We start from the raw sequence: 25,016 nt of genomic DNA, 5'->3' as shown, positions 1-25,016 counted from the left end.
CAATACTTTGTAAACTTGACCTTTATTGGCTCGGTACTTGGTCAGCTCTTTTTCCCTGTACACCAAAGTATCTCTGAGCTTGCAGATCTGCTATTTTCTACAAATGTTCCACCCAGAATAGGGATGCGAGGGTTGTTAAGTAGTTAATGTAAAAATTAAAAAATGAATAGTCCCTATCACACTAAGATGATCTCAGAGGACCCCCCCCCCCTAGGGTTGAAGACCCCTTCTCTAATCTAGAACACCCAGGTGACTGGTACCCACTGGGGGTTCTTGGAGACCGTCTCCAGGGCGGCCTTGATGGTGCGGAAGGTTTCGTCCAGGTTGTCGTTGACGATGGTGAGGTCAAAGTAGTGTCCGTAGGCGGCCTGGATGCGCAGGCTCTCGTTGCACGTTCTCCGCAGCTCTTCATCCTGACCATGACGACGATGGAGGAAGAGGGAGGGAAAATGCTAAAGACATTGAGAATACAACCTTAAGGTTTCATGTCTGACTATGTTTTGAACCGCAGGGAACTAAAAAGGGAACTGAAATTTGAGTCACTTTGATATTGCTTGTGTGGTATGAGAGTTTAAATAAACAGGGGGGGACTGCAAGGTCGCCAGTTCGAACCCGGGCTCCCCAGAGTTAGCGTCGAAGTGTCCTTGAGCAAGACACTGAACCCCTAATTGCTCCTGATGACGTGCTGGTTGGTACCTTGCATGGTTTGAAGGTTTCCGGTGCCATCGGTGTATGAATGTGTGTGTGATTGGGTGAATGTCACCCAAACTCAAAGTGTACACAGGACTGTATGGGAACTTTCACATACTGTACATTAGTGCCACCCAGTGGAACAGCCTGGACACTGCAACCAAACTGACTTTAAACGTGGTGTTGGGTGAAATCACCCCTCAGTTATATCTCTGAGGCAGAGGCGTCTGGAAAAAATGCGAGGCCCTGTGCGAACATTAATTAATTCATGTTTATTTTGGCCTTCAATTTGCAAGTATAACTAATTGAAATGAACACCCCGGAATGTAGCCTAAGAGTAAGTAGGCTATATGAAAGCCTTTTATAAATTATACTATTGGTATTTCACACAGATGTTGCCAAATAACTAATTGCCAGTCAGATGCGCATATGACATATCTAGGTCATATAAATGTAATCAGCAGAGGCTGCAGAGCAGTGCTGCTTCTCACTCCCTTGGAACGAGCAGCAAGCACAAGGTAAGTGATTCACACATTCAGGCAGGCATTATTGGAAATGGATGCACTGCGAACGAGTAGCTGTGTGTAGCTGCTGCTGACCACTGCGCTAAACATTATGACAGGCGTGTGGCACGCGCGCGAGAGAGAACGAGAGAGAGAGAGAGAGAGAGAGAGAGAGAGAATTGGATATACTGTAAATATAATGCACTCGTCTCGGATGTTACTCACAACTTCACAAGCAGCAGCTTTCCTTGCAGCAAATTGCAATAGAGCACCGAAGTCTGACGTCACTTTCAGTAGAGGGTGTCAGTCCCCAGGTTCATGTAATTGTTTAGTTGCATTGAAATCCCCATTGAGGCGATTTGAGATCGCCTCATATAACAACTGTGTTTGAAAAATAAACATGTCACCCCGGCCGCTTCACTCATATGGATATGAAGAATCAACTGACTGAGAGAAAACGCTAATGTTACTGCTGCTGAATTAGTTAGATTTTCGCTAGAAGCAGACTGTATCATATATGAGTGACTGACTGTTGCAAACGATACAGAGACACCTCCCTGACAATAACGCCGAGACAGCTTGTTTATTTTTGGACCACAACGCTTATAGTAGACGATATTAAGATCACCCCATGTTATTCTCCATAGAGAAATTACTTCCGCGAACCAGGGGAATCGTCGGGATGAGCGAGTTACGTCAGGACTTCGGTGCTCTATAATGTCTTGATAATCCCGTCTAGTTTTAACGCTGATTGGGGCACGGTTGGATCGATGCTTTTTGCAATGAATTTATCAAATTAAACTCTCAGCAAGGCTTTGAACTCTTATTTCTTTCTCTACGACTCGACTTTGTGTCTTTCAACTTTCCCCTCACCACACCGCCCTCCTACGCACAGTCGCACACCAACACCATCCACTCGACCACCACGTAGTGCGCTTAATAGATGACGCAGACACGCAATGTCAGTGAGACTAATGTGAAATATGATCAAGCAAAACTAGATTTTAGGACGCAGACACGCATTGTCAGCGAGTAGGCCTACTACTAAATGTGAAATATATCAACATGTAAGCAAAACTATAGATATTACTGTCTGACATGGAAAGTGATTGTTAACATTTATAAGCCTATTAAAAAGGGAGGGGGGACGCTGCCCCCGCGAGGCCTCACAAGGCGCGAGGCCCTGTGCGACTGCACCACTCGCACTGCCCTTAAAGTGGCCCTGCTCTGAGGTATATGCCCCAACCCCTCCCCTACCTGGCAGGGTTTTGCCTTACTGGGCGGGGTTAGAACTTTGTGTGTGTGTGTGTGTGTGTGTGTGTGTGTGTGTGTGTGTGTGTGTGTGTGTGTGTGTGTGTGTGCGTGCATGGTCCTGTACCGTCAGTGTGGTGGTGACCACCCCAGCGTCTACAGCTGATTGGTTCAAAGCCTTCAGCACGTCAAACTCTGGAGCCTGGAGGAAGGCCACGTAGGGCAGGAACTCTGACGTCCTCAGGAGCTTCACCGCCTGCAGAGTGAACACGCACGCACGCACGCACGCACGCAACATATCAAAATGTGGATGCAATCACTACTTTCAATTTATCGAAATATGGCATTGGGTGAATTGTGTGTATGATCGTTAGATAAATTCTTAATGATTCACCGGCTATAGCCACTGGCACTGCCTAGTTTGTCCCTCTGTGCCTGCATAGATTGATTGGTCATGCCTGCTGCCTGACACTATCACACTTATTTGCTGTTTGTAGAATGCGGCAGATACTTTTTTCTTCACCCCGGAACCTCACGTCTTTGTATTGATTGAGTACAAACGAGAAGCCTCTCTGAGAGTAGCCTAAATGTTAGCCTCACAATGCCAAACGTCTATTGCAAAGTTTTTGCCATTTTTGGAAGGAAGTCAGCAAACCAGTCCCTGGAGGAGCGACAACAGTTGTATCCTGAGGAGTTCACTTTTATTGGGCTGGCAAACTCCACAACAGCGTCCGCCCTGGATGATGGATTACTATACGTGATTGAAGACATCAACGACACGGTCAGAATTGTAATTTTAGTCGAATGGATTTTCATTGATTGTGTTCCATGTTGTCTGCTGCTATGCTATGTGGTACTATATTGCTTAACCCCATTCTGACCGGGCACCCATTTTGGTGTTAGCATCATGTTATGCTTTAGCTATTTAAAAATAGCAGATCTACAAGCTCATATTGCGCCACCGAGTGGCGCGATACGAGCTTGTAGGTCTGCTATTTTTTGAAAAATCGAAGAACGACTGATTTTTTTTAGAATCTGATCTCAGGTCAGAATGGGTTCATCAGACCAGTGTGTGTCCAGTGGAAACCTCGTATGAATCTGATCTCAGGTCAGAATGGGTTAATTTAGAATTCGGAAGGGAGTTGAAACTAGCTGTTGTTGTGCACTCTGCAATACTGTATATACTGTGAAAATAAAGTGTGTGTGTGTGTGTGTGTGTGTGTGTGTGTACCCCCTCCTACACACACACACACACACACACACGCACACACGCACACAGCAGTACCTGTGGGTTGACGTCCAGAATGCATATCCTTCCGGCCTCCACCACCTCGTGGATGGAGTCTATCTTGGTTCCGTACAGACCGCCGTCGTATTCTCCGTGCTCTAAGTAACGTCCGTTCTTCATGTCCGCCTCCATCTTGCTGCGGCTGGTGAAGGCGAACGTTCGGCTCTCACGCTCTCCGGATTTGGGCTTCCTGGAGGTGTCTGCATGGGGCCACACACGCACACACACACACACACACACACACACACACACACACACACACACACACACACACACGCACACACACACACACACACACACTCTCAGTCTATGGTGGTCTTTACACGAGAATGGTGTTCATAGAAAACAGCACAATAAAGTATCGTTTGCTGGTGTCCCTTTAGACGAGAACAGTGTTTTCAGGAGGTGAAAACGCAACAAAGTGAAACCACCTTCCAGAGTGGAAATCTTTGAGACCGCCGTTTTATCCCTTCTCCGTGTAAACAGGCAAAACGGTGAATCCGCAAAACGTATGACATCATGGCTCACGTTGGCTCACAGCGCATATTTATTACATTGATGCAGAGCCATATCATTATGATATAATGGAGTTCCTGAACAAGCCTCCCTCCTCGCCTACAAAGCGCTGCTCATCAGCGATGGTGAATGTAAAGCCATGATGTAAATAAAATGCCTTGTGATAGCCGGCAGCAGCGTTTATGTAGCCCAATGTATTATGTATGTATGTAATGTATATAACCATACCGTGGCACGCTCTGCCTGCATACTCTGGGCAGCTGTCTGTCACCTCGATGCGTTATAAAAAGAAGGCAGCGAGCGACGGCCACAACCACGTTGTGTTCTGGAAGCAAAACCCTGATAGGGTTGGCTCTTCTTCTTGTATGTAACGTGGGTGACCGGTCTATTTGGCAGCCCGTTACCGCCACCTAGCGACATTATAGCGTTTTCATAAAGTGTGCGTTCTCGTGTGGGGTCAATAAAAAATGAGAACGCAACGGTTTTATGGGGTTCTGTGTGGGTTTCTGTTTGGATAGTCAAAATGTTTATCATAATATAGTAAAAAATATTCAAAAATAGTGAATTAGCCAATCTACAAGATCACAACGCGTCGAGTGGGCGTGTGTGTGTGTCAGTGCGTCCGTGTGCCATGTGTGGGGTGTCTCAGCTTTGGTCAGCGCTCAAGCCTGACCACTTGAAATATCCCCATGTGATCAAATAGGTCTAAGTATTATTTAGAAGGGGTCTCCAGGGTAAAAAGGTTGTGAACCACTGATCTAGAACATAACTACTATAACAACCCAATAGATACTGTAGTGTGTATAGTGTAGCGGTTGGTTGAAGGTAATTAACATTAAGCATTAACCCATTTAGACCTGAGACCAGATTATACAAATCACGACAGTTTTCTGAAAAACCTATGTTTCTATGTCAGTCGTTCTCAAGTCATGTTGTTTTAGGGAACAACATGAAGTAAAGATTTGAGTTATAAACGTTCGCTGTGAAAGAATATATATTCCAAGATTTGCGTCTCAATTTCACGATTTTTCAAAAAAATAACAGATCTACAAGCTGTGAGCTTGTATCTGTTATTTTTCAATAGCTCCAGGGGGTCCCCAGCTAAATGATAGTTTGGAACCACTCTCAGAGTTAAATTAACTTTGATTTTACAATATAAACTGGGGGTCCCAGAGAGAGAAATGCCATTGAACGGGGGTCCGTAGACTAATCCATGTCAAACTGGGGGGTCCTTGAAATGAAACAGGTTGAGAATCACTGCTAGAGCTCTTATCCCTGGCATATCTTTTCAAATGGGGGTCCGCGACATGAAAAAGTTTGGGAACCACTGGGTTAATTAACGGGGGCAGTTCATTGGTTCCTACGGGGAATGGTGGTCCCAAAGTGCTGAGCATCTCCCAACAGCAGCTTGTTCTTTAGGGTCCGCCTCCCCGCGCCCTGCGCACCAATCAGAACCAGCGTCTTCCTCTTGAAAGGCGGGACTTTGGCCACCTCCTCATAGATGAGAATCTCATGTCTGTCAAACTCTGAGGGGGGAGGGAGGGGGAGAGAGAAATATAAAGCAGAGGCATAGCCTACAGAACAAAAAAAAGAGTAAACAAGTAAACAAATACATTTTCGGAAATGGAAAAATAACATGGATACAATGTCGTTATTATTTACTTTATTTTACAAGCTCTTGTTAACCCATTCTGACATGAGATCAGATTTATACGAGGTTTCCGCCGGACACACACTGGTCTGATGAATCGATTTTTCAAAAAATAGCAGACCTACAAGCTCGTATCGCGCCACTCGGTGGCGCGATATGAGCTTGTAGATCTGCTATTTTTCAATAGCTAAAGCATAACATGATTCCGACACCAAAATGGGTGCCCGTTCAGAATGGGTTAATAATACTTCAAATTAGTTGCATATTCATCGATCCCACACAGACTTTCCACTTTACGTTTCACAATAAAAAATAAGCTAAAATAGCAGATCTACGAGCTCACACTGTGTTTTCGGTACGTTTGCATTAACATAGGTTCAGTTACCAGCATTCTTTGTGGTCAGGTACATCATCTTCTTCTTCTTTTTCCCGCCAACTCCAGTGCACAGATTTCCTGTCAAACGACCACAAACCAAACTCAATCAGATCAAAACCAGAAGATGAGCTTCTCGAGGGCAGGATTGTCAGTTAGATGTATGTAAAATAGTTTTGAACAAAATGTGTTATTATTAGATGTGACATAAGAAAGTACACAGGATGCTGGTGTGTTCTACTGTACCACCAGCAGAGAGCAGTACAGGGCATATACACAGTGTTTTCTATAGCGGTGCAGATGATAGACATACAAAAACTGACATAGTGTCTACTTCTCTTCTTTCTTTTCCTTTTTTTTTTACTCAGAGAAGCCAAATATTTATTTCACTCCTTTTTCTCCCCAATCTCGATGTCCGTCTATGCTTTACCTTCTTCTCTGGCCTTGTTTCTTTTACAATCAACATTCTATAAAAAAGGTTTTTTTTACTCCCACAAATTAGCCAGTCAATTCCTCCCCATACTGTGATGCCTCTGCTGCTGCACCGTACTGGCTCACCTGCCAGTAAGGAGCCCCAACCAGGAGGACATCCAGTATAGCCCCTCCATCCTGCCAGTAAGGAGCCCCAACCAGGAGGACATCCAGTATAGCCCCTCCATCCTGCCAGTAAGGAGCCCCAACCAGGAGGACATACTCCATCCTACTCCTCCATCTCTCAACATTCCCAGCTGAGAGGCTCCACCCCAGGCCATAGGAGTACGTGTCGCGTAATGACACAAAATCACACCCCCCGCCCGGCTTCCCTTCTTTCCCGAACACGGGTCAATTGTGTTTGTATAGACAGGTACTTTACTCCTGTGCCACCCTTTCTGCTTTCCTTTGGGAACTGTACTACGCTCTCTCGTGTCTCCCTGCCTCTCTCTGTACCTGCTGGGGCCAGTTCCAAGTCTATCTTGACGAATGCTTTCCTCTTCTCCTCCAACATCTGACTGGGGATAAGCCCAGCGCTGCCCCCTTCCACATGACGAGCCTGTAGTAGAACACATGCACACTTTAATAATGTATTCATGTTCACATAAGGTAGAGCATACAATGCTCCCAAGACTCCCCTGTACCTAAACAGCAAAAGTGAGCAGCAAAGGTTTAGCAGACAGCAACGCAGCAGAATCAGTGTGCAGCAGCAAGCAAGCAGGATGAGCAGTGCAAACTTCCAGTTTAAATAGCCGGTATGAAGCTGGAATGAGTGTGTGATTGGATGAGTGAATCATGTGAATGACGCACGCACACTCTCTCCTCTACCTGCCACCAGTTGAGGTCATCTTGGTTAACAATCTGCAAGATGTCTCCCGTCTCAAACCTCAGCCCCGCCTCCTTGCAGGGAATCAGGTTGTCATTGGCTGGATCGTAGTCATAGTGACACTTATAGAAAACCTTAAAGAAACAGAGAAGAAGATAGATTGACTGACTGAGAATAGTCTGGTGTGTGTGTGTGTGTGTGTGTGTGTGTGTGTGTGTGTGTGTGTGTGTGTGTGTGTGTGTGTGTGTGTGCGCGCGCACACTTGTGCATGCGAGCATACACAGTACATGTGTGTGTGTGTGTGTTTGGTTCTACCTGTCCGGACGATATGGTTGCATGGTAGCTGGGTAGGATCTTCAGAACTATACTGCCACTTGTTGCCTGTAGTTCCTCCTGAATAACCCTGGGATCTTTCCCCACCTCTCGTCCATTCACCTAACGCAAGAATGACAATTAGTATTGTTCATCTCAATTCACACACCTGAACTATTATCTCCGCCAGTCTGCGATTGAATGGCAGAGATGATGTTGTTTTCGCAGATGTCTCTGGGTTTGTGTGTGTCCGTCTGTGTGCGATAGAACGAGGCAGCGCTGTTGTACTGTATATCAGTACGACATTGATTTTCTTTAGCACAAGGCCCTAGGCCGACTGCATACTCCAAGACAAATCCTCATGTAATATCGATTAAAAAGCCAATGTGGTTTGTAATAGTCCAGTACTATTAATAACACAATAGAAGTATCATGAATCATACTGGATAAGAGCGTGTGCTGAAGGTGAATGTCGTCAGTCTAATTGTATTATTAATTAACAGTAGTAGTAGCACCTCTTTGATGATGTCACCAACATGTAGCAGGCCTTGCTGGTCAATCATCCCTCCATGGAGGATACGAGCTATTACCAACTCTCCTTTCTCCACACGGAATGTAATGCCCTGTAACGCACACAGGCACGCACACACGGGTTGAAATACAAAAGAAAAACACAAAAAGTTTGAATATGGAGAGAGGAGATTTCTGCCCGACAGCAATGGTATGTATTGTACTGTACGTGCAGAGCCATAGAGTAAGACAGAGTTACGACAACTCTGTTCACTTCATGGAGCCAGTCCAATGGCGGCTCTTCTACATAGACTTTTATTGGCGAAGAGCATTGCGAAGAGTGACAAATGTCCTGGACCGGAAGTTGGCAGAATGCACTGGACTCAGGCAACAGCCCAGCTTTAATGATCTTAAATCACTTTATTTTAGATCGTTTTTTAGTAATAGTACAACATAAACATTACAGAGACTTTAGTAGTCACTGTACAATACTTTAAAACAATTGTCATGTTGCACATATGCCTAAAATTGCTGATATTTGCGCCGCCCTCGTTGAAAACAATGTATTTCAAACTCCAGCTTGTCACTCTCCTCTCCAGGATGCATGAACAGCACTCGAGTGCTCAGTTTTCTGCCCCCCCCCCCCCAATGTGGTAACTCTGTCTTACGCTATGGCTCTATGTACATGTTACGTGGTGCTTCTCACCAGGTGCTCCCCGGCCACCTTGCGGATGCCCACCATGCGGATGGCGTCAGGAGGAGGGGGCAGGTTCTGGCCGCTGTCCTCCCCTAGGTCATGGTCCACAAAGTCACATGGGCTGAGGGGCGGGCTCTCACATGTCTGGGATGCAACGGAGTCATGCGTCTCCAGGAGGGACTGGGAAAACAGGAGGACATGTTTGACTGACAGCTAAGATATTCATTTCTCTTTTTCAAGTTTTTACATTTCTGGATTTAGTTCTCTAGCATGTGGAAAAGAACAATGTTATCTTTGTTTTTCCTTTAAGTAACAGAGATTTCCCTTTCATGTTAGGATTTGGTAAAACAACCAATATTAAAGTTCATATTAAAAATACATACATATTTTCATGTTTGAAACACTGTGTGATGCTTTGAGAGCAGTGTAGCTACTCTTTGTATATTGCATTTTCTAGAATGTGTGTGTGGCTGCGTGCAGTGCGGTGCATGCGTTGCGTACCTGGAAGTGTGGCTGTGTGAGGATGCCTGTGAGCTCTGCAGCGATGTCAGACTCCTGTGTGAAGGGGTTGAGCTCACTGAGGATCTCCTGCAGCAGCTCCACGTTGTTCTCCCTCACTGCAGAGAGACGCAGCGGCTCCACAGGGCTCTCCTCAGCCTCCTAACACACACGCACGCACACACACGCAGCAAATGCTCTTATGAGTGCTTACAATAAGCAATAATCACATAAAATGCTGCAGAGAAAGAATGCAGAGAGAGTGTAATGTGCATGCACGCACACACACACACACACACACACACACACACACACACACACACACACACACACACACACACACACACACACACACACACACACACACACACACACACACACACACACACACACACACACACACACACACACACACACACACACACACACACACACACACACACACACACACACACACACACACACGCCTATTCCCCACAGAAGGAGGCTGGGGGAGGTGATAGAGGGAGTATAATCACCCTGTACAGGTATTGCAGCCAATGGGAGCCTGGACATGGACGGACGCACCTGCAGCCAGTAAGGCAATCAACACAAGCTTTTAAATAGCCAACGCCCAAGCTGCCTGGTGAGTCAGTTTGGACTAATGGAGGAGTGAGGAAGCAGGAATCACTCTGTTCATGAGGGATATCTCACAAGTGAGTACAAGATTTAACTCATACCTTTGGACCCACTTGGATGTGCTGTGCGTGTATTGTGGCTCACTTGGTCTCGTTCTCTCTCCCTCCTAGGCCGACTGAACTCCACAAGGGAGAGCATACATACAGCACACTCCCCCACCTGAACACATTACCCACAGGACTGTGCATAGAAGCCCAAGCCCCTGACACTAGGAGGAACCCTACTGTAAGTTGATGTTTTGCCCCGTTTTCCCCTTTCAAGTTAATAAAAGACAATTTAAGTTACATGTTGAATCTGACTCTGAGCCTCTTATTTTATTGTGAATCTTGCCTATTCTCCCCTGGGTTGCCACAATACACAGTGGTTAGCGAGTCCGTCTGCAAATTTCACGTATATGTGCAGAAGAAAAACACCCAAGGAGTGGGCACTTATCTATCTATCTACACACACATAAACATATATACAGATCTATAAGCTCACAACGCATATTCTATGACTCATTGTGAGCTGGTAGTCTCACCACAGGGCTCTCCATGATGCCTTTGAGATAAATGAGGTCCAGGTCGTTGGCTGTGGTGGAGCTGGCCGTGCTGTCACTCAGAGTGTCTGTCACCTGGGGCGCTGCTGCACACGCACGCACAAACATAAATATTAATATACACGTACCAAAAACAATGTACAGTATATGTAAGAACTACATTGTAGTAGTTTCAGCATTGTACTTTCAAATCATACTGAAAAACAAAAGAGTCTACCCAAGGAAGGGCCGACAAATGTTTGTTTTAATTTGTATCACTGTTATTCTCAAATAAGAATAATAATCTGGAGCTGTGTCAGTGTGTGTAGCCTTGATCTCTGCTCTACATGTAAAGTGTCTTGAGACTGTGATTTGACACTTTAATAACATTTAATTGAGGCCAGTCCCAGAGGAAAAGTGAAAAGAAAGGGATGAAATTATGATTTGCAGAGGGAAGAGAGGGAGAGACAGAAACATTAGAGAATGGACCCATGAGAAAGAAACATGTCTTACCAGGCTCTGTTCTAGTGGAGGCCACAGGCATGGTGAAGCCTCAGTCAGTCTGCACCTAGAGAGAGACAGACAGAGTGCGCATTGGAGTAACTAAAAGCTTTTTTTTTTTGGCCAAAAAGTACCGTTTATATGTGTGGTGGGGGGCTCAGTGTGTCCACTAAGGAAAGTAGGCTTTCTAATGACACAACCCACCTTTGTTTTGGTGAAACGTTCTTTTTATTTACGCTAAAGAGGAGAGTCTGGTCTGAGTTCCATGTGAGAGTTAAAAGCGAAAGTAGCAGGGCAGAATCATAGAAGCATTGGCTATGGATCAGAGCTACAACCAACCTTTCAAACATAATTAATGATGCCTTGGTGACAATGATCACTAACCATGGTTGGTGGCAGTGGTCACTTCTATGCACTATAAAGATGTTTTCATTTAGCAAGAGCAATGACATGGCAATGGCAGAGTAGTGTCAAAAAGTACCTTTAGCCTACAGATGAACTAATGATGGAGCTGCCAGTGAGTAGGGGGGGAGTAGTGAATGAATGAATGATTTTCAACAGTCAATGATGAAGACCAGAGAGAGTAGACAGCGCAAAGGGGGAGGGGCTTGTGTGGGCGTATCTAATCTGTAGGCTACATTGTCATGACAATGGCCACAATGCACAACCAGAGTGGAAAGAGGGTGGGGGAAGACTCATTAATGTGTGTGTGTGTGTGTGTGTGTGTGTGTGTGTGTGTGTGTGTGTGTGTGTGTGTGTGACTGTGTTAGTGATTTGCTAACCATTCGCTTTTAGTCAACTACAACTAACTATGTTGTTTGATTTTTGAGTTATAGCTTTTTCAGTTGCACATTTTTGCTGTCCTGGCCTGGAACCAATTAAAAAAAACCTTTGTTTTTCTGCAAACCTTCCTCCTGGTCCAGTTTTGCCATTTCTCCTGGTTTTCACTGCATTTATGCCTATCTACAATTTATTTATGAGAAAATACATTGCCAATGCAAAAGTGTAACGATACAATCAATCAGTCCATCGCCATCTCCCTATAATGCTTGCTGCCATGGAAACCATGCGCCATGTTTGTTAGCTAGGTTACACTCTGACTCCATTGTACATTAACCAGTGGAATACCAATGCAGTTTGTTGAGCCATATCATTGAATGAAAATGCAAATTACAGATGACGTTGAGTATTTTTAAACAAATATGTTCAGTGACTGTACTGTACCCGTCTCTAGAATTCTAAGCTGTGTACTGTATGTTTTGACAGGATACAGTATATGCCAGATGTATGGAGGATGGGGATATATAACTAGAGAGAGGGAGCATGTCTCTCTATCCATGTGTTCCACAGTTTGACCCTGGCCATCACTTACACCACTGATGACAGCTCAAAGTAAGAACCTTTTTTCTTTGTTTTGGGGTTTTCTTTCATTCTTTGCTGCTGCTTGTTGTAACTTGTAAGCTGTGTGTAGGGCCCAATAACTAATGTGATTCAAGGTGTTGGAATTGCTGTTATTTTGAAGGCTGAAGTGAATCTACTGTTTGTACCTTTATGTTTAGTTGTCTGCCGTTGAAGGTAGTGAGTTGTAACACATGTTCATTTTGAATTTAAATGTATATTCAGTGATTTCACTTAATTCAAATATCACTTATTTTTTTGTTTTGTTGTGATAATCCTCCCTACTATAGAGTGTGCTGGCCATATAAGGAGTTCCTCCCTGTCCCCAGTTAACCCCTGGGGGTCAAAAAACCTTTTGTTTTTGACTCTCTATCCTGATTGGACGAAATCAGCCAAAAACGAAACCTAAGGTTTTTTTAGTGATATCACTGAATATACCTTTAAGACGATGATGTGGATCTACAGTGTGTGTCTGTTGTGGCCGTTGTTTGAAACGTATAAGTTGTGAGGACTATGGCTTTATTGGTTCATGACTGGCTATTACATAATACATTATATTACAACGTCCTGGACTTTGTTGTGTCTCATTCTCTAGATGGCTCTGTGTTTATACTTTTAAACTTAAAGCGCAAATAACATGCATTTTAAAACTGCTTTTAATATTTAATAATCATATTGTCTATGTCCCTCAAAGTTATTTCTAATGGTTATATATATATACATAATGATATGCAGATTATTTAATATTTGAGTCATTATAATACTCATGCTAGATAAAACCAGGCTTGTTTCCATTCCATGCCAGCTTGGAAAATCAACAATGGTGGACATTGTAAACAAAGTGGAAATGCAAATTTGCAACTGAAGACTGAAGAAAAGGAGGAATTATACAAAGTAGGGTGACATTGATGACATCACGATGAGACCAAAATCAGTCGAGCTGTTTCTGAGAGCAATTTCCATTAAAACACCCATATGATATGAAAGCCTGATTGTTCAAAATTGGTTATTTGTGCGGATAGAAAACACACATTGGAGCCCCAAAAACACAAAATAAATTGAAAAAGTTGAATTTTATGTTATAGGTCCTTTAACCAAACCAAAAAAGCCGGGGGGTAAAACCGCTTCACACGCTCATGCATGTAGTGTAAAGAGTAGCCCCTTTGGGGACCCTTGGTTACCTTTTCGTCGGTGTTGACGGTGTTGTTGATACCTTTTTAACTCATCTAAGTCACACAATTATACTTTGCTCAAGAATGCCTTTCTTTAAATTATTTAACCGTTAAACGGACAGATAATAGATAATAATTTTCTAACTTTCACTTAAATGAATACGGTACATTATTACATTTTAAGTTCAGTATCCTTCTCTCTCATCTTTTTCTCTCACACACACACACACACACACACACACACACACACACACACACACACACACACACACACACACACACAGTGTCCCTAATGAGATCACAGGCTGCTGCCGTGAAGTGAACTCCATCTGCTACCCCCTCTGCCCCCCCATCACACCATCACGCAGCTACCTCAGTCTCTCCCTCCTCCTCTTCAATTTCTCCTCCCTCTTCACTCTCTCTCCTTTATCCACGCACCTCTGCCTCCATACATACATACATACATACATACTGTACATACATGTATACTGGTAGGTTAGGCCTATGTTTAACCTTTCCATCTCTCGCTGTCTCTCTCTCTGTCTCTCTATCTACAATTTACAATTTACAATTTAGGCATTTAGCAGACGCTCTTAATCCAGAGCGACTTACAATAAGCAAGAACAAAAGCATGGGAATACATCACAAAAAAGCATTTATCATAAAACATGCGTAAGCTACGAAAGTAACAGTGGAATATCTATCTCTCTCTATATGCAAGTTATTTTAATAATTCATTAATGAATGAATATGAATTCATTAATTATGCTAGCTGTATGATGACTCATCTGCAGTGAAGTAGTTTTAAACGTGTGTGTGTGTGTGTGTGTGTGTGTGTGTGTGTGTGTGTGTGTGTGTGTGTGTGTGTGTGTGTGTGTGTGTGTGTGTGTGTGTGTGTGTGTGTGTGTGTGTGTGTGTGTGTGTGTGTGTGTGTGTGTGTGTGTGAGAGAGAGAAAGAGGGAGAGAATATTGAGCTACTTATAACTTATTATTTAAATGAACCCCCCCCCCCCTCCACAAAGATAATTTACACCGACATAGAAATAGCTGCATACTACCTATAGCACAGCATACACTATAACCACTAACCGCTATGTTACACAATGAAGGAGCGCGTGCGCAAGCACACACACACACACACACACACACACACACACACACACACACACACACACACACACACACACACACACACACTAGACAGCCATTGGGAAGAACAGACATGTATGGGAGAGAAAAACAGATGCATGCAAAAATGAAAAAACATATTAAACAGAATTGAATCTGACGTACCGTCCGTTAAACAGAAACGTGCTGTTTTCGTACCTCTTGTGTAAAGCCAGCAGGGTGTTTCGCAGCAGATTGTCAGAATATTATCCTCCTCCGTGTGTTCAATGATGTCTCGTGCGCCCGTTGTTGTCGTCTGGGCTGACGTCACCGCGACCGACTCGGTGCAACGAAATTAAAGGAGCAATGCGCTTTTTTTTGTTGCTTTGGGGCGTTGTTACGCCCCCCCTATGGTTGTTATGGGCCACGGTCAGGTGGCCAGCAAAATAATTCAGTTTATTTTATTTTATTATTAATATAATATATATATATATATATATATATATATATATTTTTATGCTGTATCATTACAATTATGTTTATCTATTTTTGAAAAATGAACATTATGAACACAATCAATTTGAATAAAATTGTAGCTTAGTAGGCCTAGTGTTTTCTGTTTATGAAATTGGTGTGATAGGGATGTCACGTGTGTGTGTGTGTGTGTGTGTGTGTGTGTGTGTGTGTGTGTGTGTGTGTGTGTGTGTGTGTGTGTGTGTGTGTGTGTGTGTGTGTGTGTGTGTGTGTGTGTGTGTGTGTGTGTGTGTGTGTGTGTGTGTGTGTGTGTGTGTGTGTGTGTGAATAAATAGTAGGCTAGTAGTAGGCCTAATAGCAAACTCACAGCAGGAAAAGGTCTTTATTTAATTGTGTATTCATGTAGGCCTATTTATTTTTTATTTATTGTATTTGTTGATTTGTTGATTGTTGATGTTTGTTGATAGAAGAATTAAGAGCATTAGAGTTATAGAGACAGACAGACAGACAGACAGACAGATGGTGTTAATGTTATGCCATAACAAAGAATATTCATGTTATTTTTTTTATATTTTTGTTATTATTTATATCCACTCAAAGCCAGGGCTTAATTTAGACCTTGGGATGCAAAAGATAGAAAACTATAGAGTAGACTAGACTATAATACCAGTAGGTCATCACCACCACAGCCAGACATTATTTCACCTTCACACAGTACAATAGCAGCATCTACTGGACAGTGTTAGATACTGCAGCTGATATGCGCCTATGATTCTTGTGAATACTGTATAAATCATTATACCATAATGGATAATGGATCAAATGGATTGTTGTGAGTAAAGACAAGAGTCCATCTGCTTTGTTCAAGTTAAAGAAAACTCCCTGGTTACATCTCCCATGGCTATGTGCTCTTTGAGCAAAGAACCGATTCCCAAATAGCATTAAGGGTTAAAGAGCGAATGTAGGGACAGGTATCTAAATATAAAGCAGGTCAGACAACTTTCTAACCAACAGGTCAGGAGGTAGAGTGTTTGTCTGGGATTCATTCCGGACATTGGCTTGATCCCTGTTTCCACGAAGTGTCCATGAGCAAGACACTGACTGAACCCCTACCCGTTCCTGACACTGTGGTGAAAAGAAATGTCATAGCTTTTTGGATAAAGGCCATAGGCTCTAGAAATGAACCATGCATGCTGAGGAAGCAGGTGTTTGTGTGAGGTGAGTTTATGACATTCCATATGTTGATCTGACTTCATCAAACCCTGTACACTCAAGACATGCTCCTTATATGGCCAGTACAGAATTCATTCCATAATTGATCTGACCCCCCCATGCCAAAGCGCCAGCGCTCGCCCTGCAGTCTGCCGTCACCCAGGCGGATGCGTGCACGCTACCTCACCGCTTCTCGCCCTCAGGGCGTCTTACTGGTATTAGGTGTGTGTGTGTGTGTGTGTGTGTGTGTGTGTGTGTGTGTGTGTGTGTGTGTGTGTGTGTGTGTGTGTGTGTGTGTGTGTGTGTGTGTGTGTGTGTGTGTGTGTGTGTGTGTGTGTGTGTGTGTGTGTGTGTGTGCGTGTGTGTGTGAGAAAAGACTGATTCTGACTCATACTTCTACAGGTAATCACACAGAAAAGTATTTATTTATTTGTTGATTTAATTTCCCACAGCGATCCTTATGGTACCAGCGTTATAACAAGGTTTTCTTTTTTTAAGAGTCAAGGGATATATGGAACACACACATTAACAGGACTCCTTCCTCATCATCAGCATCATCATCATCATCATCATTGTAATTACACAGCACTGATCTGGTAGATATTATACCCTCATCTCCATAATAAATTATGTACAATTTACTGGTCATGAGAGAGATGAAAGTTGGGGGTAGTATAGTTTGAGAGTTCAGGTGGGAGGGGGAGGGGAGGAGGGGGGATCAAGAGGTCAGTGACAGAGGCGTCATTTCAGAAACAAATTAGGGGGGGGGGGGGGGGGGGGGTGATAAGCCCCGTTTTCAGAATAGCGAAAATAGTGGATCTATAAACTCAAGAGTTGAGAGCTTGTATATCCTATATTTTTATTTTCCACTATAATGGGGGAAGAGGGGGGGGGGTGTTCACCTATAATGACATGCCAGGGATGTCAGGCTGAAAGTGGTTGATAAACGTATGGTTGCAGACGAGAAGAAAACGCATATCTATAACATGTGTCGCTATAACGTTGATCTGAAATCAGATTAATCTGCAAAACATTGTCAGAGTTGGGGTAAAAAGACATGCATAAAATTACTGAATTGGGAGAGTGGCATGAGACCCTGAATGACGGCCCTGGTCAGTGACAATGCTTTTGTAGGTGTTCTAGGATGGGATGGGAGGGGCAGATCGTGGGGGTGGTAGGTGAGAGTTGAGAGTTGAGAGGCATATGTTGGCCCCACGGGTCACCTGGAGAGAAGGTCTAATGAGGGGGGGGGTGTTTGGGGTTAGGGGGGGGAGGAGTCACCACGTGTAGGAGTCGTCATATCTGGAGGAAACAAGCAAAATGGTGTGTTTGTGATCAGGCAGGCAGTCACTCTTGTGTATATGTTACATGTAACGTGTTACAGCACTATAATGCATCATTTTTTTTTTTTAATATATTTTTTATCCCACGATTTTGTACCCCATTTTTCACCCCTGTGTCAATCATCTAATGTGATCCTGGGCTCTACACACCCTCCGCCAACCTGGGGAGAGCAACAGACTTAACTCATGCTTCCTTCATGCTTGAGTGTCCAAGTTGCTCCTTTACACCTGACAGGGGGGAGTTTCCCTGGTTGGACGTAGCGCGTGGAAGGAACACGTTATTCCAACCAGTTCCTTTCCCCTCCATCAGGCGCCCCGGCTGGCCAGGGGGAGGCAGTTTAGAGACCAGGATTACTGCATGTTTTTGTGAGGGTATCTACCCTAGGGGACACGGGGAGAACATGCAAACTCCACACAGAAAGGCCCTTTCGCCAACCCCGCCTTCGGGTATGGGCAGTGATGACGCGGAGGAGGAAACACGCCGCCAGCACCCACAGCGCCCCGAGCAGGAATCGAACCCAGGACCTTCTAGCTGTGAGGCGACAGCACTACCAACTGTGCCACCGTGCCCCTACTATAATGCATCATTGACTTGCATATTCTTTATGCATGCGTGCGTGGGGGTTTACCTTGACCTCTGATCTCTGGTACTGTCTCCTCCGAACAGCAGTTCTGCCATCGCATCCTCCTGGGCTGAACGCTTCCCATACCTAAGAGACAAACAGAGAAAGAGAGTTATTTGTATGCGCATGCTTAAAGTGAGTGGCAAAGTGAGTGAGTTTAGATGTTTGGATGTATGGGCTGTCAAGGCCAGAAAGTAGTGTTTGCCTTCCCGCATAACGTCTGGGTATGATCTATCTATCTATCTATCTATCTATCTATCTATCTATCTATCTATCTATCTATCTATCTATCTATCTATCTACCGTACCCACTTAAGCCCTATTTCCCCCCCGTTTAAAAAATGTTCTATCTATTATTTGTATACAATGACTACAATGTCCAGAATCGGGACATTGTCTTATCTGGCTAAAAGTGGTTCTTGAATGGATGGCTGCAGACAAGAAAACACGTGTCTAGTCTGTGACAGGTGTGTCTCCAACGCATTCGCACTCTCATGCCGACAAACGGGTGACAGCTGGGCACAGATTTGACCATGCGGCACTAGTGGTTTGGTCACGATCTTGTCTCATGCCATCACTATAGGACGGCTTTAGAGTGACAATAATATCAAAAGTAGCTGATCTACAAAATCAAAACGTGGCACTTTGTGCCACGTTTCGAGCTTGTGGATCTTCTGCTTTTGATGCTTTTGTGTGACACTAAGGAGAGGTTGCATGGTGTCTCATGTCCCATGTAGATGTTGTGGACTGAGACTCCATCAGCGGCGATTTAAAATCAGATTAATCTGCCAAAACAAATATGCATGACATGAGTGAATTTGAGGTCACGGGGTGGCAATTGCTCTCCTCTGGGACCCTCAATGCACCTATGTCTTTCTGCCTGGTCCGGTCACTTCCCCACCTGTGTCTGTCTGCCTGATCCGGTCACTTCCCCACCGTGCTTATAATGTGTTCATCTCACAGTCCGATACAGACAGTGTATCTCATTCCCCAGTGTGATTGTATGTAATCATTCCACTCATAGGCAAACCAGGGATGCAGAGTTAGGGACCGTTAAGTCACAGAACCATTTCTCAAGTGTGTGTGTGTGTGTGTGTGTGTGTGTGTGTGTGTGTGTGTGTGTGTGTGTGTGTGTGTGTGTGTGTGTGTGTGTGTGTGTGTGTGTGTGTGTGTGTGTGTGTGTGTGTGTGTGTGTGTGTGTGTGTGTGTGTGTGTGTGTGTGTGTGTGTTCCACTGCTCCATATGGCATCCAATCTGATGCCTCATTACACACATGCTATAACGCGTGTCTACCTGTGTTTGCTTGTGTGTGTCTCTCTCTCTCTAGAGAGAGTAAAGTATCTGCACACTGAGTTATAGCTCCCAAACAAATGTATTACAAGGGCAACAATTGGACCATGGGTCTTTATCATCAGCCAAAATGAATCCATTTCACCTGATGAAGACCTGTGGTCAAAACCATGGAATACATTTATTTGGGAGCCATAACTCGGTGTGCAGCCTAAATACAGGTGCAAGATATGTGCACGCAATCTCCTTATTGAAGTGTGTGCTCCGGCCCTGGACAAAAGCAATCACACGGCTCTGTCACACCTGTCGCATCTGTGACATGTGTCACACCTGTCGCACAGAGCAACATGCAAAATGGTTCCAATCCCCAATCACATGTCATCTTTTAGGTCTGTCTGTCTGTCTGTCTGTCTGTCTGTCTGTCTGTCTGTCTGTCTGTCTGTCTGTCTGTCTGTCTGTCTGTCCGTCCGTCCAGTTGTCGTTCTCTTGCATGTGTTTTTTCTTTTTTCTTTACAGATTTTCCTCATTTGCTTTGGCTTGTATCTTTCTTTCTCTCTTTGCCTATTTGCCTTCATTGTCTGTTTTGCTGACTGTTATCTGCTAGTGCAGCCTGTCTCAGGCTGGTTTAACACTTAAACCCTGTACTTACTTGATCTTGTGTCCTATACGAAGTTGAATGTAGCTAAGAAGTCAAATATATGCTCTCACTCAGATCTTTGAATGCGTTTTCTTTTTCTTTAACACAATTGCCTTTTCCCCCCTCACAACATCAACATAAACAAATGTAGGCTATATTTGTCCTGATCTATGGCTCTTGACCATAATCATTTTATGGATATGGTTTTATGTATGGTCAAACGTGTCGATCCCCTGGGTTAACCCCCCCCCCCCTCCCTACTTTCCACAGCACAAGGAGTTCTTCCTTTTATCAAAATATCAATGACCTATTTGAATATCATGAATAGCAACCACATCTGCCCTATGAGGCAACACACTTTTGATAAATAAAAAAGATATGCCATCAGTCAAGTAAGTGCCCCAGACTTTTTATACCTGGGAGCTGCAGACGTTGGCTCAGACCTCCACTAACCCAATTTGGGAATCTTCCTCGGGTCCATCTGTGGCGTATTTATTGCTCTGATCCTGTTGATGTGAAGGCCTGGAGCTTTTGGAGAATGCCTGGTGATCTAATCATCCAAAGCTACCGTTGCATGGGGGCAGAAGGGATGCATCATGCACTGCGTAGTACTATGAAGCCTGATTTATAGTTGGTCATACGGTGGTGCCACGCACCGAAAATAGCAGATGTACAAGCTCACAGCGCATGACATCCATGGCTCTTTGTTAGCTTTTACGTTAATTTGTTCTCGGAAAGTGACACGTCATACAATGTGTGGATTAAATTATAGGCATTAGTCAGGGTGACATATTCAGAGAGTGGTTGTTTGTTATAATAACGCATCTATACTGAATGGCAGTGGATCAAAGGTAGAACATTTTCCCAGTTCGATCCCTATAGGCTACTTATCCTGGCTTTGTGTCAAAGTGTCCATGAGCAAGACACTGAACCTCTGGTCCTGACGAACAGGTTGGTGCCTTGCAAAGGTTGCCTCTGCCATTGTGAATCCAATTTTAGATAACAGCTTTGTGACAGGTGATCGTTGGTGGCAGAACACAAGAGACCTCAAACGCAAAGGGGAAAAGATGAAGTCGAAAGGCCTCTTAGTTTTCTCTATGTTCAGCAGTATACATGCATGCATGTTGAAATGTATTGCTTGCTATGCTCATAACATGTATTCCCAGTCCCACAGAAGCCAGGTGCACATTATGTTGTGGAATCCCTAATATCCTTTTCTTTGTCTGCACTGGAAGATGCTGTTATTGGGGACCAGCCTGTTGAAGCTATAGCTCTGTAGTTTGTGTTATTGGGGACCAGCCTGTTGAAGCTATAGCTCTGTAGTTTGTGTTATTGGGGACCAGCCTGTTGAAGCTACAAAGTTCAGGCACAGAGTTGATTGAGGGGTATTGAATAGAACATGGGTAGCATTTTGGGTGGATTGCTATTGTGTGTGCGTGTGCGTGTGCGTGTGTGTGTGTGTGTGTGTGTGTGTGTGTGTGTGTGTGTGTGTGTGTGTGTGTGTGTGTGCGTGTGCGTGTGCGTGCGTACCTCTGCCTGGTGATAAGGTTGATGTAGTGTCTCAGGGCGGTGTAGTACTTGGCCAGTTCCTCGGGCGGGGCGTCTTCCCCGGGGTTCTCAGGTTTGGGGGGGTAGGCGTCCGTCAGCGTGCTCAGGCACACCAGCACACACAGCACCACCACCAGCAACACAGTCCACGGCTTCATCACAGACATCTATAGGGAAATCACAAATGATATACGCTCTTAAATGTTGAATCTTATAGTAGCGCACTCAACAAGTGACCTTGTCATGGTCCAGGGTGGGGTGGAAGAGAAAGAGAGAGAAAGAAGGAGAATTGAGGAATACTCCAAAAGAAAATACTATTAAACGAAAAGAAAAGACGTGATAAGTCAGATCTAAAGTTTTTGCATGTGCCCAATGTGGAAAAAGTCAGGCAGGTTTCAAACCTCTCCTCCAAGAACTATCTTTTTTTTCAAGGGAAAATACTTTTTTCAGTTCAGTGGGTCTGTGTCAGGGGGGTAAATAATGAAGTCAATCCACAGAGGCTGAACCTCGAGGCTTTTACTCTATAGTGCAGTGACGTATTGCTACTGTTTGAGTCTCTTGGCCGATTAGGCTATACTGTGCCTGGAGATGACTGAGGAAGACTCCAGTCTAGATGGAAATCGATACTAACCCATTCTGACCGGGCACCCATTTTGGTGTTGGCATCATGTCGTGCTTTAGCTATTTAAAAATAGCAGATCTACAAGCTCATATCGCGCCACCGAGTGGCGCGATACGAGCTTGTAGGTCTGCTATTTTTGAAAAAAATCGAAGAACGACTGACATTTTTAGAATCTGATCTCAGGTCAGAATGGGTTCGTCAGACCGGCGTGTGTCCAGTGGAAACCTCGTATGAATCTGATCTCAGGTCAGAATGGGCTAAAGAACACAGCCCTGATTTCACACATCATCAAGGAGATGTCGCCAAGCTGTTATGAATTAGCCTAAATGATACTCATAACCCTGGGCTATATGTGCAAGGTCTGCGATGCAACAGAAGGAATATATTCAAATTTCCAGCCAACTGGTTTTCACAACACAAAAGTGGTTAAACATTTTCACATTAGGGTTTTTATAGCGACAGCCGTTTCATAACCAATCGAAATGTCACTTGTCTAAGCAGCAGACAAGATAATTTCAGCTCCAAATGGATCAATGAAAATAGCAAAAGGTGATTGATTGCTTGAAAGGCAAATTGCCCACTGGGGATAATGCATCGCTAATAAACCGATAAAATATATCTTGTTCTGATATATATCGTTAATTTATTTTCAACTGGGTGAGGAACATTCAACAATTCGGTGGAGCGCAAAACACTTAGGGCTGTATTTTGCGTGTCTTACTCTTAAGTACCAGGTCTTATTCCCTAACTTTAGTAAACTAAAGACCTGGAGGCGTGATCAATGCTCTTTAGCCTGCACTCAGAATAGCCAAATGGCATTGATCACGCCTCCAGGTCTTTCGTTTACTCAAGTTAGGGAATAAGACCTGGTACTTAAGACACGCAAAATACAGCCCTTTATAGTATTTGACGCAGTTGCGCCTATTACGCACGTATTTCTAAGTGCTTGTATTAGTCCCTCTAATAGGTTATTGTATAAAACTGCTACAACTCTATAAGAAGCAACAGCACTTTAAGTGAGGAAGGGTCTTTACAGCATTAACCAGTTCCTTTAGAGAATGTGGTCGATTCGGTCAGAGCAGCGCCAAAGTTTTTCTTTGTAATTCTGCCCGTAACATAATGCAATAGGCTAATCATGATACTATAGGGTGAAATCATGCCGTTTATAAACGATTTTGCTATTTCAATTAATTAATTTAGACTATACTGTAGGCAATAAACAAAACAATGCATGCCTTTGACCTTGTATGCATTTGAAAAATAATTCACAGTCCTCCTGGACCCTATTTAAAAACAATGCATGCCTCAAAAATCAGTCTGAGCACTCTGGAATAGGTACCGGCGGTATTACCGTACCTATTTTACCGCTGGAATAGGTACCGGTATTACCGTACCTATTTTACCGCTGGAATAGGTACCGGTATGCATGGACTGTAGCCTCATTGGACCTATGTGTTGCGCGCTAGCCTTGGTGCTGAAATGGCGCTCTTTTAATTAAACAGTGTTGGATATGGTAATTACAAATTGCGTTTCCAACAACCAGGATTTTCGTAATTTTTAAAGTTTCACACATTGTTAATTATTATCTAATGCAAAATAAAATAAAAAACACAGTCGGGTCAGACCAGGCTGCCATAAGCTGGTCACCTCGTGCCGCGTCTATTACGCACGCTATAGTATATTACTTCATGAAGTCAGTCACCAAACATTTAAACATTTAAACATTTTAGTCGCGTCAAGTTTTCAGCTGCAATAGAAAAGACAACCTTTATAGCACGTCCTTTAAAAGCCTCACATGAAGTTGAATTTGCCCAGAAGTTCATAATAGTTCGAATAAATGCGCTTACTTTGAGAGGAGTTGGCGGGAGATCCACAGGTATAGATGATGGTGCAGCGACAGGTCTTTGAAGCTGCGGTGCTTGTGGTCCGCTGTTCTGTCAAAGGGAACTGGTTCTTCTCGATCTCCAGACCTCCGCTGTTCTGCTGTCAAAACCACCGAACGTGGTGATTTATATATGCTGTCGCCACCACCCGCTTGAGAGGAGGGAGGAACGAGGAAGTGTGTGTGTGTGTGCGTGTGTGTGCGTGTGCGTGTGCGTGTGTGTGTGTGTGTGTGCGTGTGTGTGTGTGTGTGTGTGTGTGTGTGTGTGTGTGTGTGTGCAGTGTGAAATAAAATAAGTGGGAGAGGCCGAATACGTCAGACTCAGATGATGATGAAAAAAAATAAAAGGAAACTATAGAGTGACTGGATGGGAAACGCAAGGTTCCCAGTTCGAACCAGTCCTTGAGCAACACTCTGAAGTCTGAA

The 25,016-nt window shown here is 44.0% G+C and overlaps 2 protein-coding genes across 3 annotated transcripts; both read right to left on the bottom strand.

Moving 5' to 3' along the window:
- Window positions 1–236: 236 nt before the first annotated feature.
- LOC310869884 (MAGUK p55 subfamily member 2-like) lies at window positions 237–11,325 on the bottom strand (the record flags this gene model as incomplete). 2 transcript variants are annotated; one of them, XM_083780854.1, is made up of 13 exons in its annotated part: window positions 237–413; window positions 2,572–2,700; window positions 3,730–3,932; window positions 5,613–5,774; window positions 6,285–6,353; window positions 7,200–7,302; window positions 7,572–7,703; window positions 7,885–8,004; window positions 8,397–8,504; window positions 9,098–9,268; window positions 9,590–9,748; window positions 10,785–10,888; window positions 11,295–11,325. In XM_083780854.1, the coding sequence occupies 13 exons, from the start codon at window positions 11,323–11,325 to the stop codon at window positions 237–239; spliced, it is 1,668 nt and encodes a 555-aa protein (XP_083636980.1). The 2 variants fall into 2 exon arrangements, with proteins under 2 accessions (XP_083636980.1, XP_083636981.1); XM_083780855.1 differs by having other exon boundaries at window positions 10,785–10,885.
- Window positions 11,326–17,922: 6,597 nt separating this feature from the next.
- pyya (peptide YYa) lies at window positions 17,923–22,253 on the bottom strand (the record flags this gene model as incomplete). The annotated part of the gene is made up of 3 exons (XM_083780500.1): window positions 17,923–17,947; window positions 18,618–18,698; window positions 22,069–22,253. 3 exons carry the CDS (start codon window positions 22,251–22,253, stop codon window positions 17,923–17,925), a joined length of 291 nt encoding a protein of 96 aa, XP_083636626.1.
- Between the last annotated feature and the right edge of the window lie 2,763 nt (window positions 22,254–25,016).

Source organism: Protomyctophum parallelum (genome assembly GCF_964188405.1).
Source record: "Protomyctophum parallelum genome assembly, chromosome: 13".
Classification (NCBI taxonomy): domain Eukaryota; kingdom Metazoa; phylum Chordata; class Actinopteri; order Myctophiformes; family Myctophidae; genus Protomyctophum; species Protomyctophum parallelum.
This window is presented reverse-complemented; position numbering and strand designations above follow the sequence as displayed.